At 62.6% G+C, this 18,212-nt stretch overlaps 2 protein-coding genes across 2 annotated transcripts in view; both read right to left on the bottom strand.

Moving 5' to 3' along the window:
• Nucleotides 1–12,485, bottom strand: part of LOC141955383 (complement C4-like) — a 42,033-nt gene extending 29,548 nt beyond the window's left edge. Inside the window, exons 1-11 of the mRNA XM_074895215.1 lie at nucleotides 12,267–12,485; nucleotides 11,984–12,161; nucleotides 8,883–8,953; nucleotides 6,845–6,933; nucleotides 6,120–6,202; nucleotides 5,261–5,357; nucleotides 4,708–4,801; nucleotides 2,871–2,994; nucleotides 2,204–2,316; nucleotides 754–924; nucleotides 52–228 (exon numbers count right to left, since the gene is read on the bottom strand). Coding sequence (XP_074751316.1) covers nucleotides 52–228; nucleotides 754–924; nucleotides 2,204–2,316; nucleotides 2,871–2,994; nucleotides 4,708–4,801; nucleotides 5,261–5,357; nucleotides 6,120–6,202; nucleotides 6,845–6,933; nucleotides 8,883–8,953; nucleotides 11,984–12,161; nucleotides 12,267–12,485 — 1,416 coding nt within the window. The remainder of the gene's footprint in view (nucleotides 1–51; nucleotides 229–753; nucleotides 925–2,203; nucleotides 2,317–2,870; nucleotides 2,995–4,707; nucleotides 4,802–5,260; nucleotides 5,358–6,119; nucleotides 6,203–6,844; nucleotides 6,934–8,882; nucleotides 8,954–11,983; nucleotides 12,162–12,266) is intronic.
• Nucleotides 12,486–13,224: 739 nt separating this feature from the next.
• LOC141955381 (leukotriene B4 receptor 1-like) lies at nucleotides 13,225–17,603 on the bottom strand. Its single transcript, XM_074895214.1, has 3 exons — nucleotides 17,499–17,603; nucleotides 15,336–16,323; nucleotides 13,225–13,427 (listed from the first exon to the last, which is right to left on the bottom strand). The coding sequence occupies exons 1-3, from the start codon at nucleotides 17,601–17,603 to the stop codon at nucleotides 13,225–13,227; spliced, it is 1,296 nt and encodes a 431-aa protein (XP_074751315.1).
• Nucleotides 17,604–18,212: the final 609 nt, after the last annotated feature.

Raw genomic sequence — 18,212 nt, 5'->3', positions numbered from 1 at the left:
GACACACACACGTGACAGACACACGCGTGACACACACGTGCCGGGCCTCACCAGCAGGTGCAGGCGGGGCGGGGCCGGGGGCGCCCCCACGTGCTGCAGGCGCAGGCGCAGGCGCTGCCCCGGGCTCAGGGGCCCCCCCGGGCCCCCCAGGAGCAGGAACCGCCCCGCGACGGCGCCCGCGGGGCCGAGGGACAGGCGGGCCTGGGCCGGGGGGGACCCCGCGGACACCTGGCGCGGGGACACGCGGGGACACAGCTGCCCCGGTGTCCCCAAGCGTCCCCCCCGTCGCCCCGCCCTGTCCCCATGTCCCCGAATGTCCCCAAATGCCCCCCCATGTCCCCCCGTGACCCCAAGTGCACCCGAATGTCCCCAAATGTCCCCCATGTCCCCCCCTGTCCCCAAATATCCCCTCATGCCTCCACAAACGTCCCGTGTCCCCCCCCCCGACTCCCCCATGGGAATCCCCCTCCGTGTCCCCAAAGATCGCCAAACGTCCCCAAATGCCCCCCATGCCCCCCCCCCCCCCCATGTCCCCAAATGTCCCCCCATGTCCCCGGCCCGTATGTCCCCAAGTGTCCCCAAATGTCCCCGATGTCCCCCCCCATGAGCCCAAACGTTTCCAAATGTCCCCCCTGTGACCCCCCTGTGTCCCCAATGACTCCATGTCCCCCAATGCCCCCCCATGTCCCCAAATGTCCCCGAATGTCCCCGAATGTCCCCCCGTGACCCCCCATGTCCCCCCGCCCCACTCACGCTCAGCTCCAGCCCACGGGCCCCGCTGGGCACGTTGATGGGGACCTCGATGGCGCCGCCGGGCCCCGCCCGCAGGGTCACGGGGGGGGGAGGGGCGGCCCCCGTCACCCCAACCCCCACCCGCACCTCGACCCCCGGCGCCGGGACCCCCCCGGCATCCAGCACCCGGCCCTGGGCAGGGAGGGGCACACACGGGTCACACACACGCGTGTCGCAGACATCGCTCGCGTGTCACAAACACACGTCACACACATCACGTGTCACACACATCACACACACGTGTCACACACGTGTCACAGAAATCACTCGTGTCAAAAACACATCACACATCACACACGTGTCACACACATCACACACGTGTCACACACGTGTCACAGACATCACACACGTGTCACAAACACACGTCACACACGTGTCACACACCACACATGTGTCACGGACATCACTCATGTGTCACAAACACACGTCACACACATCACACACGTGTCACACACACGTGTCACAGAAATCACTCACGTGTCACAAACACACGTCACACACGTGTCACACCACACACACGTGTCGCAGACATCACTCACGTGTCACAAACACACGTCACACACATCACGCCCATGTCCCACACACGAGTCTCACACATGCTACACATCACACACGTGTCACACACAGGAGTCTCACACATGCCACACTCATCACACACACACGTGTCAGATACAGGTGTCATGCACATCACACACACGTCACACACGTGTCACACACACATCTCACACATGTAACACATGTCACAGTGTCACACACATCTCACACACGTAACACGTCACACACGTGTCACACACATCTCACACACATAACACATGTCACACGCACGTAACACATACATCTCACACGTGTAACATGTCACACACACGTGTCACACATCTCACACATGTAACACGTCACACATGTGCCACATCTCACACGTAACACGTCACACACACGTGTCACACATCTCACATGTAACATGTCACACACGTGTCACATCTCACACACGTAACACGTCACACACGTCACACACATCTCACACACGTAACACATGTCACACACATCTCACACATGTAACACGTCACACACGTGTCACATCTCACACATGTAACACTTGTCACACACACATGTGTCACACATACTTGTCCACACACGTCACACACAGGTCATGTGTAACACACACGTGTCACACACACGTCACACACGTGTCTCACACATGTCACAGACATGTGTCACAGACATGAGTCACAGACACGTCACACACGTGTCACAGACACGTCACACACACCACACACGTCACACGTCACATGTGTCACACACGTCACACGCACGTGTCACACACGTGTCACAAATGTATCACATACACATCACAGACACGTGTCACACCCATGTCACGCCCATGTCACGCCCGTGCCACGCCCGTGTCACTCACCAGGACGGTGACCGGGGCCCCCGGGACGAAGAAGCGGGGGGAGGGGCTCATGTCCAGGGCCCAGGGGGAGGTCACCAGCCCCACCCCCACCTCCTGCTGCACCGCCTCCCCCCCTGCGCACAGGACCTCGGGAGGGGCGGGGCCGACAGAGGCCACGCCCCTTCACCGGGGGTGGGCACACACAGCGCCTGTCCCCGCCCACACATCCACAAGCCCCGCCCCCACCTCTGGCTCTGCCCCGCCCCCAGCCCGGCCCCCCCCCCCGTTCCCGCCTGGCCCCGCCCACCCTTCCCCTTACCCCCTCCCCTCCCCATCCCTGGCCCCGCCCCTCCCGCTTCAACCCCCGCCCACTCTCCGGCCCCTCCCCTCCACCCAGCCCAAGTCCCGCCCCCACGTCTCTGCCCAGGCCCCTCCCCTTCGCCCTGACCCCGCCCCCCAGCCGCGCCCACACGATTCCTGCCCGGCCCCATCGTCACATCTGACCCCGCCCACCCGTCCCCTTATCCCCGCCCCTCCCCACCCCTGGCCCCGCCCCTCACATCTAACCCCTCCCCTCCTGCTCCTGGCCCCGCCCACTCCCTTGCCCTGCCCCATTCCCCCCCCAGCACAAGCCACGCCCCAGGTACTCAGCCCTGGCCCCGCCCCCTGGCCCAGGCCCCGCCCCTACCCTCGCCATTGACGACGGTGACGAGCAGGCGCAGCCCCGCCCCCTGCAGCGCCCCCGGGGCCACGCCCAGGGCCCCCAGCACGGCCTCCAGGGTGACATTGAACTGCGCCTCCCCCGACGTCACCTGCGGGGGACACACGTCCCCCCGCGTCCCTCCCATGTCCCCAGGTGTCCCCAAATGTCCCCCCCATGTCCCCAATGACCTCATGTCACCCCCATGTCCCCAAATGTCCCCTCACGTCTCCCCAAATGTCCTGTGTCCCCCCCCGACTCCTCCATATACCCAAATCCCCCCCCATGTCCCCAAATTTCTCAAAATGTCCCCACATGTCCCCCCTGTGTCCCCCCATGTCCCTAGATGTCCCCAAATCCCCCCATGTCCCCAAATGCTTCCAAATGTCCCCACATGTCCCCAAATATTTCCTAATGTCCCCAAATGTCCCCCCATGTTCCCAAATGTCCCCAAATGTTCCCCCATGTCCCCCTTGTGACCCCCCCATGTCCCCAAATGTCCCCTGTGTCCCCCCGACTCCTCCATATACCCAAATGTCCCCCCATGTCCCCAAATATTTCCAAATGTCCGCAAATGTCCCCAAATGTCCCCAAATGTCCCCAAATATTTCCAAATGTCCCCAAATGTCCCCAAATGTCCCCCCATGTCCCCAAATATTTCCAAATGTCCCCAAATGTCCCCAAATGTCCCCCCATGTTCCCAAATGTCCCCAAATGTCCCCCCATGTCCCCAAATATTTCCAAATGTCCCCAAATGTCCCCAAATGTCCTTCCATGTCCCCAAATATTTTCCAATGTCCCCAAATATTTCCAAATGTCCCCAAATGTCCCCAAATGTCCCCCCATGTCCCCAAATGTCCCCCCATGTCCCCAAATATTTTCCAATATCCCCAAATATTTCCAAATGTCCCCAAATGTCCCCAAATGTCCCCCCATGTCCCCAAATATTTCCAAATGTCCGCAAATGTCCCCAAATGTCCCCAAATGTCCCCAAATATTTCCAAATGTCCCCAAATGTCCCCAAATGTCCCCCCATGTCCCCAAATATTTCCAAATGTCCCCAAATGTCCCCAAATGTCCCCCCATGTTCCCAAATGTCCCCAAATGTCCCCAAATGTCCCCCCATGTCCCCAAATATTTCCAAATGTCCCCAAATGTCCTTCCATGTCCCCAAATATTTTCCAATGTCCCCAAATATTTCCAAATGTCCCCAAATGTCCCCCCATGTTCCCAAATGTCCCCAAATGTCCCCCCATGTCCCCAAATATTTCCAAATGTCCCCAAATGTCCCCAAATGTCCCCCCATGTCCCCAAATATTTCCAAATGTCCGCAAATGTCCGCAAATGTCCCCAAATGTCCCCAAATATTTCCAAATGTCCCCAAATGTCCCCAAATGTCCCCCCATGTCCCCAAATATTTCCAAATGTCCCCAAATGTCCCCAAATGTCCCCCCATGTTCCCAAATGTCCCCAAATGTCCCCCCATGTCCCCAAATATTTCCAAATGTCCCCAAATGTCCCCAAATGTCCCCCCATGTCCCCAAATATTTTCCAATGTCCCCAAATATTTCCAAATGTCCCCAAATGTCCCCAAATGTCCCCCCATGTCCCCAAATATTTCCAAATGTCCCCAAATGTCCCCAAGTGTCCCCCCATGTCCCCCCATGTCCCCAAACGTTTCCAAGTGTTCTGGGCCCCCCCCCGGGTGTTTTAGGGCTCCCCAGGGAGGTTTCGGGGTCCCAGGCGGGGTTTTGGGGTGTCCCAAGACGGGCGCTGGGCCCCCCCCAGGTTTCGGGGAGCCCTCCGGGGTTTTGGGGGGTCCTACCTGGACGCGCTGCTCCAGCCCCCGCAGGAAGGGGCCCCCCCGCAGTCCCACCCGCAGCTGCGCCCAGCCCCCCACCGCCGCCCCGTCCGGGTACCTGGGGGGGGGGGGGGGGGGGGGGAGACGCCCCCCAAAATCAGGGAAGGGTCCCCAAAATGGGGGCGGGACCCCAAAGTCAGTCGAGGTCCCCCAAAAGTCAAGAGGGGTCAGGGGGTGTCCTAAAATTCACGGGGTTCCGCTCGCCCCCCCGCGATCAATGGGGGGGGGGGGTCGCCAAAAATCGGGGGGCGGGGTGTCGGGGGGGGCCCCCCAATAGTTCGCACAGGATTGGGGGGGCCCAGAGGCTGGGAAAGGGGGGGGGGGAGGATCTGGGGGGGACCCGGGGGCACGTTGGGGGCCGGGGGAGGTTTTGGGGGGTCGCAGGGGGAATCGGGGGGGGTTGGGGCCCCAGGGGGGTTTTTGGGGGGGTCCCAGGGCAGAGTTTGGGGGGTCCCGGGAGGAGCTGGGTGTGGGGGGTTGGGGGGGGGTTTTGGGGTGCGGGGGGGCGGGGCGGTACCGGACGTGCAGGCGCAGGCGCAGGGGGGGGGCGGGCTCGGGCCCCAAGAGCAGGAACCGGCGGTCGGGAGCGAGGCGGAGGGAGAACGCGGGCAGCGCTGGGGGCGGGGCACCGGTGAGGGGCGGGGCCTCGGGGGGGCGTGGCTTCGAGGGGGCGGAGCGTCGGGCTGGGCGGGGCTTAGGGGGTGTGGTGTAAGCGGGGGAGTGGCCCAAGTTGGGGGTGGTAGCGAGGGGGCGGGGCGATAAGAGGGGCGGGGCTTTGGGGGTGTGGTGTAAGTGGGGGCGTGGCCCCAGTTGGGGGCGTCAGCCGGGGGCGGGGCTTTGGGGGTGTGGTGTAAGTGGGGGCGTGGCCCCAGTTGGGGGCGTCAGCCGGGGGCGGGGCGTCAGGAGGGGCGGGCCGTGGGGGCCGGGTCTCAGAGGGGGAGGGGCTTGGGAGGTGTCGGGGCGTCAGCGAGGGGCGGGGCGTAAGTGGGGGCGGGGCGTCAGTGGGGGCGGAGCACCAGTGACTGGCAGGGGCTCCGTGGGGGGCGGGGCGTCAGCGAGGGGGCGGGGCACAGGGCCTCATGGGAGAGGAGCAGGGGGCGGGGTCTCAGTGGGGGCGGGCGGGGGTGTGGCAGGGCGGAGCGTCGATAGAGGGGCGTGGCTCCAGGAGTGGGCGTGGCTTCGGGAGGGGCGTGGGCGGTGCATCAGAGGGGGCGGGGCATTGGAGTGACAGCGGGGCGGGACTTCAAGGGGCGGGGGGTCAGTGGTCCCCCAGGAGTGCCCGGGAAGGGGGGCCAGGGGTGCCCGGCCCCGCCCCCGGCTCCGCCCCGGCCCCACCCCGGCCCCACCCCGGCCCCGCCCCGGCCCCGCCCCCGCACCGTAGGGCCGCAGGGCGAAGGCGGCGGCCCCGCCCGTCCCGGGGCTGTTGACCAACCGCGCCTGGACCCGCCACGTCCCGGGGCTGCGGCACCGGCACCTGCGGAGCCCGCGGGGACCCACAGAGACCCCCCGGCCCCACGGCGCCCCATAGCCCCACGGCCCCCCTATAGCCCCACAGAGCCCCCCCGGCCCCCCACAGCCCCCCTATAGCCCCACAGCCCCCCCATAGCCCCCCGGCCCCACAGAGACCCCCCGGCCCCCCACAGCCCCCCTATAGCCCCACAGCCCCCCCATAGCCCCCCGGCCCCACAGAGACCCTCCGGCCCCCCACAGCCCCCCTATAGCCCCACAGCCCCCCTATAGCCCCACAGCTCCCCACGGCCCCCCCATAGCCCCACGGCCCCACAGAAACCCCCCCGGCCCCCCACAGCCCCCCCATAGCCCCGCGGCCCCCCACGGCCCCCCTATAGCCCCACGGCCCCAGGGACCCCCAGAGCCCCCTCCAGTCCCCCCAGAGCCCCCTATAGCCCCTCGTACCCCCCCGGCGGTGCCCCAGAGCACCCCAGAACCCCCCGGAGCCCCGCTACAGCCCCACGGCCCCCAGAACCCCCCAGAGCCCCCCAGAGCCCCCCATATAGCACCCCCACAGCCCCCCTATAGCCCCACGGCCCCCAGGGCCCCCCAGGGCCCCCCAGAGCCCCCCAAGCCCCAGCGCCCCACTCACGGCGCGATGTCCGGCAGCACCATCTGGTCGCTCAGCACCGGCCCCAGCGGCACCCGCTGCCCCTCCCGCACACGGGCCCCCAGGGGGTTCTGGGGGGCAGGGGGTGATGCGGGGACCCCCCCATAGAGCGGCCCTATAGGGCCGCCCCGGCCCCATAGAACTTCCCCAGCCCCATAGCACCACCCTATAGGATCTCCCCAGCCCCACAGCACTACCTCAGCCCCATAGGACCATCCCATAGGATCTCCCCAGCCCCATAGAACCACTCCAGCCCCATAGCACCACCCCATAGGATCTCCCCAGCCCCATAGCACTACCCCAGCCCCATAGGACCATCCCATAGCGCCACCCCAGCCCCATAGGACCATCCCATAGGATCTCTTCAGCCCCATAGGACCCTCCCAGCCCCATAGAACCTCCCCAGCCCCATAGCACTACCCCAGCCCTATAGGACCATCCCATAGAACCTCCCCAGCCCCATAGGACCATCCCATAGGATCTCCCCAGCCCCATGGCACCACCCTATAGGATCTCCCCAGCCACATAGGATCTCCCCAGCCCCATAGCACTACCCCAGCCCCATAGCACCACCCCATAGGATCTCCCCAGCCCCATAGCACCACCCCAGCCCCATAGAACCATCCCATAGAACCTCCCCAGCCCCATAGGACCATCCCATAGGATCTCCCCAGCCCCATAGGACCCTCCCAGCCCCATAGAACCTCCCCAGCCCCATAGCACCACCCTATAGGATCTCCCCAGCCCCACAGCACTACCTCAGCCCCATAGGACCATCCCATAGGATCTCCCCAGCCCTATAGGACCCTCCCAGCCCCATAGAAACTCCCCAGCCCCATAGCACCACCCCATAGGATCTCCCCAGCCCCATAGCACCACCCCAGCCCCATAGAACCATCCCATAGAACCTCCCTAGCCCCATAGGACCATCCCATAGGATCTCCCCAGCCCCATAGGACCCTCCCAGCCCCATAGAAACTCCCCAGCCCCATAGCACCACCCCATAGGATCTCCCCAGCCCCATAGCACTACCCCAGCCCCATAGGACCATCCCATAGGATCTCCCCAGCCCTATAGGACCCTCCCAGCCCCATAGAAACTCCCCAGCCCCATAGCACCACCCCATAGGATCTCCCCAGCCCCATAGCACCACCCCAGCCCCATAGAACCATCCCATAGAACCTCCCCAGCCCCATAGGACCATCCCATAGGATCTCCCCAGCCCTATAGGACCCTCCCAGCCCCATAGAACCTCCCCAGCCCCATAGCACCACCCTATAGGATCTCCCCAGCCCCACAGCACTACCTCAGCCCCATAGGACCATCCCATAGGATCTCCCCAGCCCTATAGGACCCTCCCAGCCCCATAGAAACTCCCCAGCCCCATAGCACCACCCCATAGGATCTCCCCAGCCCCATAGCACCACCCCAGGCCCATAGAACCATCCCATAGAACCTCTCCAGCCCCATAGGACCATCCCATAGGATCTCCCCAGCCCTATAGGACCCTCCCAGCCCCATAGAACCTCCCCAGCCCCATAGCACCACCCTATAGGATCTCCCCAGCCCCACAGCACTACCTCAGCCCCATAGAACCATCCCATAGGATCTCCCCAGCCCTATAGGACCCTCCCAGCCCCATAGAAACTCCCCAGCCCCATAGCACCACCCCATAGGATCTCCCCAGCCCCATAGCACCACCCCAGCCCCATAGAACCATCCCATAGAACCTCTCCAGCCCCATAGGACCATCCCATAGGATCTCCCCAGCCCCACAGGACCCTCCCAGCCCCATAGAACCTCCCCAGCCCCATAGCACCACCCCATAGGACCTCCCCAGCCCCATAGCACCACCCCAGCCCCATAGAACCATCCCATAGAACCTCTCCAGCCCCATAGGACCATCCCATAGGATCCCCCCAGCCCCATAGGACCCTCCCAGCCCCATAGGACCTCCCCAGCCCCATAGGTCCCTCCCAGCCCCACAGGGCCACCCCCCGCCCAGCCCCCGGCCCCACACCGTGATGGTGACCACGAGGGGTTCGGGGTTCGGCCGCAGGTCGGGGTCCAGGGAGAAGACGCGGAAACGCACTGGGGGCGTATGGGATCCATATGGGGGGCAGGGGCACGTACAGGGGAAGGGGGGGCGGTGGGGGGGGGCAGGGCTGGATGTAGGGGTACAGGGACCTATAGGGGGTGCAGGGGGCTGTATAGGGGGAGGGGGCAGGAGGGGGTGTGGGGTGAGTGAGCACCTATGGGGGGCAGGTAAAGATGTATGGGGGTGCGGGGAGTTATAGGGGGTACGGGGAGCTATAGGGCGTGTGGGGAGCTATAGGGCGTGTGGGGAGCTATAGGGGGTGTGGGAGCTATAGGGGGAGAAGGAGCTATAGGGGGTGAAGGAGCTATAGGGGATGAAGGAGCTATAGGGCGTGTGGGGAGCTATAGGGGGAGAAGGAGCTATAGGGGGTGTGGGAGCTATAGGGGGTGCAGGAGCTATAGGGCGTGTGGGGAGCTATAGGGGGAGAAGGAGCTATAGGGGTTGTGGGGAGCTATAGGGGGTGTGGGAGCTATAGGGGGTGTGGGAGCTATAGGGGGTGCAGGAGCTATAGGGCATGTGGGGAGCTATAGGGGGTGTGGGAGCTATAGGGGGTGAAGGAGCTATAGGGCATGTGCGGAGCTATAGGGGGTGTGGGAGCTATAGGGGGTGAAGGAGCTATAGGGCATGTGCGGAGCTATAGGGGGAGAAGGAGCTATAGGGGGTGCAGGAGCTATAGGGGGTGTGGGAGCTATAGGGGGAGAAGGAGCTATAGGGCGTGTGGGGAGCTATAGGGGGAGAAGGAGCTATAGGGGGTGTGGGAGCTATAGGGCGTGTGGGGAGCTATAGGGGGTGTGGGGAGCTATAGGGGGTGTGGGGAGCTATAGGGGGTGTGGGAGCTATAGGGGGAGAAGGAGCTATAGGGGGTGCAGGAGCTATAGGGCGTGTGGGGAGCTATAGGGGGTGTGGGAGCTATAGGGGGAGAAGGAGCTATAGGGGGTGTGGGAGCTATAGGGCGTGTGGGGAGCTATAGGGGGTGTGGGAGCTATAGGGGGTGCAGGAGCTATAGGGGGAGAAGGAGCTATAGGGGGTACAAGGGCATTTGAGGGGATCTGAGGGCAATTTGGGCCATTTTGGGTGAATCTGGGGGGATTTGGGGGGAATTAGTGGGATTTCCGGGTGATTTGTGGGGTTTGGGGGTTTTGGGGTGGATTTGCGGGATTTGGGGGGCTCGGGGAGGACTTGGGGTGTTTTGGGGTGAATTTCAGGAAGTTTGGGCCGGATTTGTGGCCTTTCGGGGGGATTTGGGGGCGGTTGGGGAGGTTTGGGGGAATTCGGGGCAGATTGCGATTTTTTGGTGATTCTGGGAAGATTTGGGGTGAGTTTTAGGGATGTTTGGGGTGGATTTGGGGTGATTTAGGGAGGTTTGGGATTTTGGGGGGGGGGCTTACTGTAATTTGGGGGATTTTCGGGGTTGTTTGGGGTGGATTTGGGGTGGGTTCGGTCAATTTGTTGATTTTGGGGGCTGTTGGGGTGATTTGGGGAGATTTAGGGGGTTTGAGGTATTTGGAGGGATCTTGGGGTGGATTTGGGGGGATTTGGGATGGTTGGGGGGGGGTTTGGGGTGATTTAGCGTAATTTTGGGGTGATTTGTGGGTAGTTGGGTTGATTTGGGGGGGGTTAGGTTAATTTTGGGAGGATTTTGGGGGTGTTTGAGGGAATTTTGGGGGTGATTTATGGGTATTTGAGGAGATTTGGGGGGGATTAGGGTAATTTTGGGCTGGTTTGCGGGTATTCGTGGCGATTTTGGGGTGATTTGCGCGTTTGGGGGCTGATTAATATGTGGTTCATGGTAATTTTGGGGTGATTCGTGGGTATTTGGGGGTATTTGGGGGTATTTGGGGGTATTTGGGGTGTTTTGGGGCTATTTGGGGTGTTTTGGGGGTGTTTGGGGTGTTTTGGGGGTATTTGGGGTGTTTTGGGGGTGTTTGGGGTGTTTTGGGGCTATTTGGGGTGTTTTGGGGGTGTTTGCGGTGACTTGGGGGTGGTTTAGGGTGATTTTGGGGTGATTTCAGTGGTATTTGGGCTATTTGGGGTGTTTTCGGGTAATTTGGGAGGGATTTGTGGGTATTGGGTTGATTTGGGGGCGTTTTAGGGTAACTTGGGGGTTATTTGTGGGGATTTGGGGTGATTTTGGGGTGGTTCGTGAGTATTTGAGGGGATTTGGGGGTATCTGAGGTGATTTGGGGGTTATTTTATAATTATTTTGGGGTGATTTCAGTGTTTTGGGGCTCTTTGGGGGTTTTAGGGTAATTTTGGAGTGATTTGAGGGTATTCGAGGTGATTTGGGGGGATTTGGGTTGATTTGGGGGTGTTTTGGGGTAATTTTGGAGGGATTTGGGATGATTTGTGGGTATTTGGGCTGATTAGGGCGTGGTTGACGATAATTTTGGGGTGATTTGTGGAGTTTTGGGGTGATCTTGGGGTAATTTTGGGGTGATTTCAGTGGCATTTGGGACGACTTGAGGTAATTTTAGGGGGATTTGTGGGCATTTGAGGGGATTTGTGGGTATTCGTGGTAATTTTGGAATGATTTATGGGTATTTGTGGTGATTTGGGGGTGTCTGTGGGTTTTGGAGGTGATTCGTGGGTATTTGAGGTGATTTGGGGCGATTTGGGGGTGTTTCGGGGCAATTTTGGGGTGATTTGTGGGTATTTGAGGTGATTTGGGTGGTGTTTGGGGGTTTTAGTGTAATTTTAGGATGATTTGGGGGTATTTGGGGTGATTTGGGGTGATTTGGGGTGTTTTGGGGGTGATTTGGTGGTATTTGGGGGTATTTGGGGGTATTTGGGGTGATTTGGGGGTATTTGGGGTGATTTGGGGTGATTTGGGGGTATTTGGGGTGATTTGGGTGGTGTTTGGGGGTTTTAGTGTAATTTTAGGATGATTTGTGGGTATTCTTGGTGATTTGGGGGTGATTTGGGGGTGATTTGGGGTGATTTGGGGTGATTTGGGGTGATTTGGGGTGATTTGGGGTAATTTTGGGAGGATTTGTAGGTATTTGGGGTGCTGGGGGGACTCTCACCGGTCTGCCCAGGGGCGTAGAGGGGTTTGTCTGTCTGGACCAGGATCACCCCCCGGGGCGCCCCCAGCCCCACACGCACCCCCCGGGGGGGCAGGGGGGGGCTCTGGGCCTCCAGCAGCAGCGTCTGCCCCACGGTGCCCTCCAGCACCCCACAGCGCCGGGCCTGCTCCGGGGTCACCTGGGGGGGCACGGGGTCATCGAGGGGACACAGGTTCCGCCCCCCCGCCGCCCCACGAGGACATCCCCACGCCCCCCCAGGACCCCCCTGTCCCCCTCCCCGCACCTCGATGTTCACGATCTGGTTGAAGTCGTTGTGGGTCCCGAGGTCGAAGGGGACCGGGGGGGTGCAGGGTCCTGCCCCACGGCCGCCCTCCCCCGGCCAGGCCGTCACCGTACCCGTCACCGGCCCCACGGCTGCCACCAGCAGCCCCACGGGGGACCCCAGGGCCACGAGCCGAGGGGCCACCAGCACCAGCCTAGGGGCACACACAGCCTGACCCATGGCTGCCCTAGACACACAGACCCCACAAACCCAGGGGCGTCTCAGAGCCCCCCCTGTCCCACAGGGACCCTACATATGCCTTGATGACCCCCTCTGCCCCACAGCTGCCCCACAGAACCCCCTTCAGCCCTACAGCTACCCCATAGGCCCACACAGACCCCATAGGATTATAACAGCCCCCAGCCCCATAGCTGAACCAGAGCCCCCCCAGCCCCATAGGTGCTCCATAGTTACACCCAGCCCCATAGCCCACCCCCCCAGCCCCATAGCCTATCCTTCCAGCCCCAAAGCCCCCATGCAGCCCCATAGCTTCCCCAGTGAACCCCATAATCCCCCCAGCCCCATAGGTGCTCCATAGCTGCCTCCAGCCCCATAGCCCAGCCCCCAGCCCCATAGCTGTACCAGAGCCCCCCCAGCCCCATAGGTGCTCCATAGTTACACCCAGCCCCATAGCCCACCCCCCCAGCCCCAAAGCCCCCATGCAGCCCCATAGCTTCCCCAGTGAACCCCATAATCCCCCCAGCCCCATAGGTGCTCCATAGCTGCCTCCAGCCCCATAGCCCAGCCCCCAGCCCCATAGCTGCCCCAGAGCCCCCCATAGACCCCCTAGCCCCATAGATGCTCCATAGTTGCACCCACCCCCATAGCTTCCCCAGTGACTCCCATAATTCTCCCAACCCCACAGCTGCCCCAGAGCCCGCCCCCTAGTCCTCCCAGCCCCACGGCTGCCCCATAGTCCCTACTCGGGGTCCTGGGGGCTGCCCTCGAGTATCGACACGAGGAGGAGGACGAGGAGACCCCGCACCCAGCGTGGCCCCATGGTGCCGGTGTGGGGCCGCAGGGGCTGGTGGCGGAGGGTGAGGGGGTCGGGGTCAATCATTAACCCGCCGCCGCGTTCCCCCGCCAGCCCCACGGCCACTGACCCCTGGGGGGGACACGTGACTGCGGGGAAGGGGCCCGGGGGGGCAGGGGGACGTGGACACGGGGTCAATGGGGGCCCTATGGGGGCTCTGAGAGGTTATGGGGCCCTACGGGGCCTGTGAGCAGCTGTGGGGTCCTTTGGGGTCTATACAGGGTTATGGGGCACTATGGGCCTTATACAAGGTTATGGGGCCCTATGGGGTCTGTGAGAGGTTATGGGGCTCTATAGGGTCTGTGAGAAGCTGTGGGACGCTATGGGGTCTGTATGTGGTTATGGGGCTCTATGGGCTCTATACAAGGTTATGGGGCCCTATGGGGTCTGTGAAAAGTTGTGGGGCCATGTGGGCTTTATACAGGGTTATGGGGCCCTGTGGGGCCTGTGAGAGGTTATGGGGCTCTATGGGGTCTGTGAGAATCTGTGGGACCCTATGTAGTCTATTCGAGGTTATGGGGTCTATACATAGTTATGGGGCCCTATGGGCTTTATACGGGGTTATGGGGCCCTGTGGGGTCCATATGAGGTTATGGGGCCCTGTGGGGTCTGTGAGAAGCTGTGGGGCCCTATGGGGTGTGTAAGAAGATGTGGGACACTATGGAGTCTATATGAGGTTATGGGGCCCTATGGAGTCTGTGACAAGTTGTGGGTCCCTGTGGGGTCTGTGAGAGGTTATGGGTCCCTGTGGGGTCCATATGAGGTTATGGGGCCCTGTGGGGTCTGGAGGACAAGGGCTGACCCACGGGTCTCAACCCCTGGGCTGTGCCGTGAGGGCCCCATAGTCCCTGCTGACCCTCACGCGGTTCCTCGGGGCCCCATTTCCCGCCCCCCCTGCGGCCCTTCCAGGGGTCACCTGACCCTCAGGGGTCTCCACAGCCCCGCCCAGTCTGGCGCCATCACCCACCCGGGGAGGGGACACACGCGCTGCCCCGCCGACCAGGCCACGGCTGAAGCTGTGGGGCAGGTACGGGCCCACCTGGGGGCCCTCCTGACCGGGGGGGGGGGGATGGGACGTCATCCCCAGCCCCCCATCTCCCCACAGCCGCTGAGCAGACGGTGACACCCCAGCGACATCCCCTTGATCCCACCGCCCCAGTGACACCCCTGTGACCCCACAGCGACCCCCTGGGCCGTCCCCAGCGACACCCCCAGGACCCCATGGGGACCCCCAGGAACGCCCCCAGATGCCATGGGGACACCCCAGCTCCTGGGAAGTTCCCTCTGGTGACACCCCTGGCACCCCCAACCCCATCTGAGACCCCCCCGGTGTCCCCAGGCCCAACCAATCCCCTCCTGTCCCTTCCACCCCGGACACCGGGTCCCCTCCCGGAGGGACGGACAGAGGGACACTGGTGACACCATCATCCCAGAGACCCCCGGGGGGGGTCCCAGTTGTCATGTTTGTCCTCGTCGGGTGGGTGAGGGAAGGGGTGTGGCCACCACGGGGAGGGAGGGAGGGAGAGATGGTCAAGGAGGGGTAGAAGGGTGGAGGGCTGGGGGGATGGAGAGGAGGACGGAGCGACCAGAGAAGGGTTGGAGGAAGAGAAGGATGGTGGGAGGGATGGAGAGAGGAGGAGGGAGATGGAGAAGGGGAGAGTAGGATGAAGAGAAGGAGGGAGGGGGGGGCAGATGGAGGGGGAGCTGGAGAGATGGAGATGTGGTGGGACCAAGGAGAGGTGAGCGTGGAGGGGGATGGGGAGATGGGTGGCGGGAGGCAGGACCCGACAGAGGGAGGGAGGGGCGAGACGGGCTGACGGCTGGAGGGACACAACTCTTGCGCTGGGGTCTCCCCTGATCCCACTCCCCCAGACCCTCCCCCTACGCCACTCCCTCCCCGCTCTCCCCTCCCCCGCCCCTCTTTCCTCCCCCGCTGTCCTCACCATCGCCGCCCCTTCCTCTCCCCTCCTCCTCCTCCTCCCCCCTCCAGCTCCTGCCCCCGCGCTGGGTCCCCTTGGCCGCGGTCCCTCGGGACCCTCCGCTGATGGCCGAGACCTCCAGGAGCCGGGGCAGGAGGGACCCCCCGGAGCGGCCCCGCAGCCCCCGCCCGGCGCAGGCGTACAGGAGGGGGTTCGTGGCGCTGCTGAGGAAGGCCAAGGCGGTGGCCGGTGGCCGGATGGCTTTGGCGACCTTCTTCAAGGCCTCGTCGCCCCCTTGCAGGGCAGCCGCCACCTCCAACAAGCTGACCAGGTGGTACGGGCCCCAGGCCACGGCAAAGGCCACCACCACCGCGGCCACCAGCCGGAAGGTGTGACTGCGCCGGGACAGCCGGGTCTGCCGTAACCGCCGGACCAGTAGCCCGTAGCCGGTGGCCACGGTGGTCAAGGGGAGAGCCCAACCCAAGATGGTCTCCAGGAGGTTGTGGAGCACCAGCCAAGCCTTGGCGCTGTGCAGCCGCTTGCAGTGCCCGTCCTCCACCCGTTGGAAGAGGATGGAGGGGACAGCCAACACCAAAGCCACCAACCAAGTCACCGCCGCCACGCCGTGGACCAACGGCCCGGCCCGACCACCCGCTGCCACCACAGTCGTGGCTGGCCTGGAGACGGCCACGCACCGGTGGAGGCCCAGGAGGGCGATGAGGAAGACGCTGACGTACATGGCGGCGGCGCAGACGTAGTTACACCCGCGGCAGACGGTTGGGCCCATGGTCCATTGGCCAACGCTCAAGGCCCGGAGGTAGACGGGGCCGGTGAGGAGCGTGATGACGTCGGCCAAGGCCAAGTGGAAGACGAGGAGGACGGGGACGCTGCGGCGGCGGGCAAGGGCGCAGCTCCACAGGACCACGGCGTTGCCCGGCAGCCCCACGGCCACCGCCAGCACCAGCAGGGTCAGCCCCCCCGCCGCGCCGGGCACGGGGGGCGGCATGGCCGGTGGGGGGGACGTGGTATTGTTGGGGGACGAGAACATGGCGGTGGGGGTGGGGGTCTGTGGGGAGAGGGGGACACAGAATCCTCCGGAGAAAGTGCAGGTCTCCCTCTGCCCATCTCCCCTCCTCTTCCTCCTTTACCCCCCCGTCGGCTCTTTCCCTCCACCTTGGCATCTCCCAGACCTCCCAGTTGCCCCCCAGATCTCCCACTGGACCACCACACCACCAAGCTGCCCCACCAAACCTCCATCCCAGTTGTCGTCCCAGACCTTCCAGTTGTCCCCCAGTCCTCCCAGTGGGCCACCACCCATTTTCCCCCATCAAACCTCCTGCTTTACCCCAGCTGTCCACCCAGATCTCCCAGTGGACCACCACACCACCAGTCGCCCCCACCAAACCTCCCCCTTGCCCACAAAACCTCCCACTGCTCCCCCAAACCACCCAGTTGCTGCCATCAAACCTCCCAGTTGCCCCCCAAACCTCCCCGTCACCCCCCGTGAAGATCTTCCAGGTGCCCCCAAGGCCTTCCCCCTCCCCCCAGGCTTCTCTCCCGTACCTCGCGGACTCACGTGTCCCTTCCCAGAGCCCTGGGTGGTGGCTCCTCGGTGTCCCTGTCACCTGCGGTGGCCGTGACCGTTAGATGCCACTTCCCCTCCACCCAGCCCCAGGCCGGAAACATTCACAAAAAAGAGGAAGAAAACAAGAAAACCACAGGGGAGGAGGGGGGGCATGTGGCGGGGGAGGGACACTGGACCGTCATTCGTCCCCTGGCGGGGAGGCTGACGGCAGTGGAGACCCTCCGGGAGCTCCTCGGGATGAGGAAGGGCCTGGTTGCGCCATCCCACGTGGCGGAAGGACGTTGAGGTGCTGGGGGAGGTAGGACGGTCTCCCTACATGCCGGACGGCCAACGAACCTTCTCCTCACCCAACCTCCAGGTCCTGGCCCTAAAATCTGGGCACCCCTCAGCAGCCTCCCCCCGTGACGGGGTGACCCCAAGTGAGGAGCAGACCCTGTGGCAGTGGTGGCCCTCCATAACCCGCCACACGGCAGGAATCGCCCTTTCCCATCCTCCAAACAAAGAGGCATCCTGCAGCGGGAACCAACCTTCCCCTTCCACGTCTCCCCACAAATCCCCACAATGCCGCGGACCGGCCAGTGTGGCCCAATGGGCAACGTCGACCATTTTCAACCTCTGCTGGATTTTTTTTTTTTTTTTTCCCCCTCCAAACTCACGGGGTTGGGGCCGGGCAGATGTTCTCCAGGTGGGACCTCGCTGCGACCCATTCGGAGGCTTTCAGCCACCTCGGGAAGAACTTTCCCAGGACCCACAAAATCCATGCAGGTTTGAGAAGAAAAATGGTATTTTTCTTTCATTTCTTCCTTTTTTTTCTCCACTGGGATAGAGATGGGGCTTCAAATAAGGCGCTTCGTGAGCGTAATCCAGATGTTTCCGGGGTTATTCTGAGGTCAAGGATCGTTTTTATCACAAAGGCCATGGTGGAAGCACTCGGGACATCTTTGTTCTGGAGTCCCTTCCAGTGAACGTATCCTAAGGAAGAAACAAAGGAAGAAAATCAGAAAATTCTCATTAAATTTTTTTTTTTTTTTCAGAACATGGGTCTCTGCTCTTTGAAAATGAGGCATTAGGCCTTAAAAATCAGGTTTGGAGCCTCAAACTTTGAGTTTAGAAACAAGAAACACGGTTGTGAACCCTGAAACGGAGCCTTTGGACTATAAAACGAGGCTCGGGAGTTTATAGATTTTGCTTTCGACCGTCCAAATAAAGCTTTAGACACCGAAAATGGCCCCTGCGGCCCCTCCCACCCCCAACGTCCAACCCCGCAGGGGGCTGTTGGAATGTCCCCTCTCATCCAGGGGATCTGGGGTCAGGGGTGAGGTGGCAGCTGGGCCTCCAACACCCTACGAGGAGAGAATTTTGGGGGAAGA

The sequence above is a fragment of the Athene noctua genome, unplaced genomic scaffold, assembly GCF_965140245.1.
Source record: "Athene noctua unplaced genomic scaffold, bAthNoc1.hap1.1 HAP1_HAP1_scaffold_204, whole genome shotgun sequence".
NCBI classification, from domain to species: Eukaryota; Metazoa; Chordata; class Aves; order Strigiformes; family Strigidae; genus Athene; species Athene noctua.
This window is presented reverse-complemented; position numbering and strand designations above follow the sequence as displayed.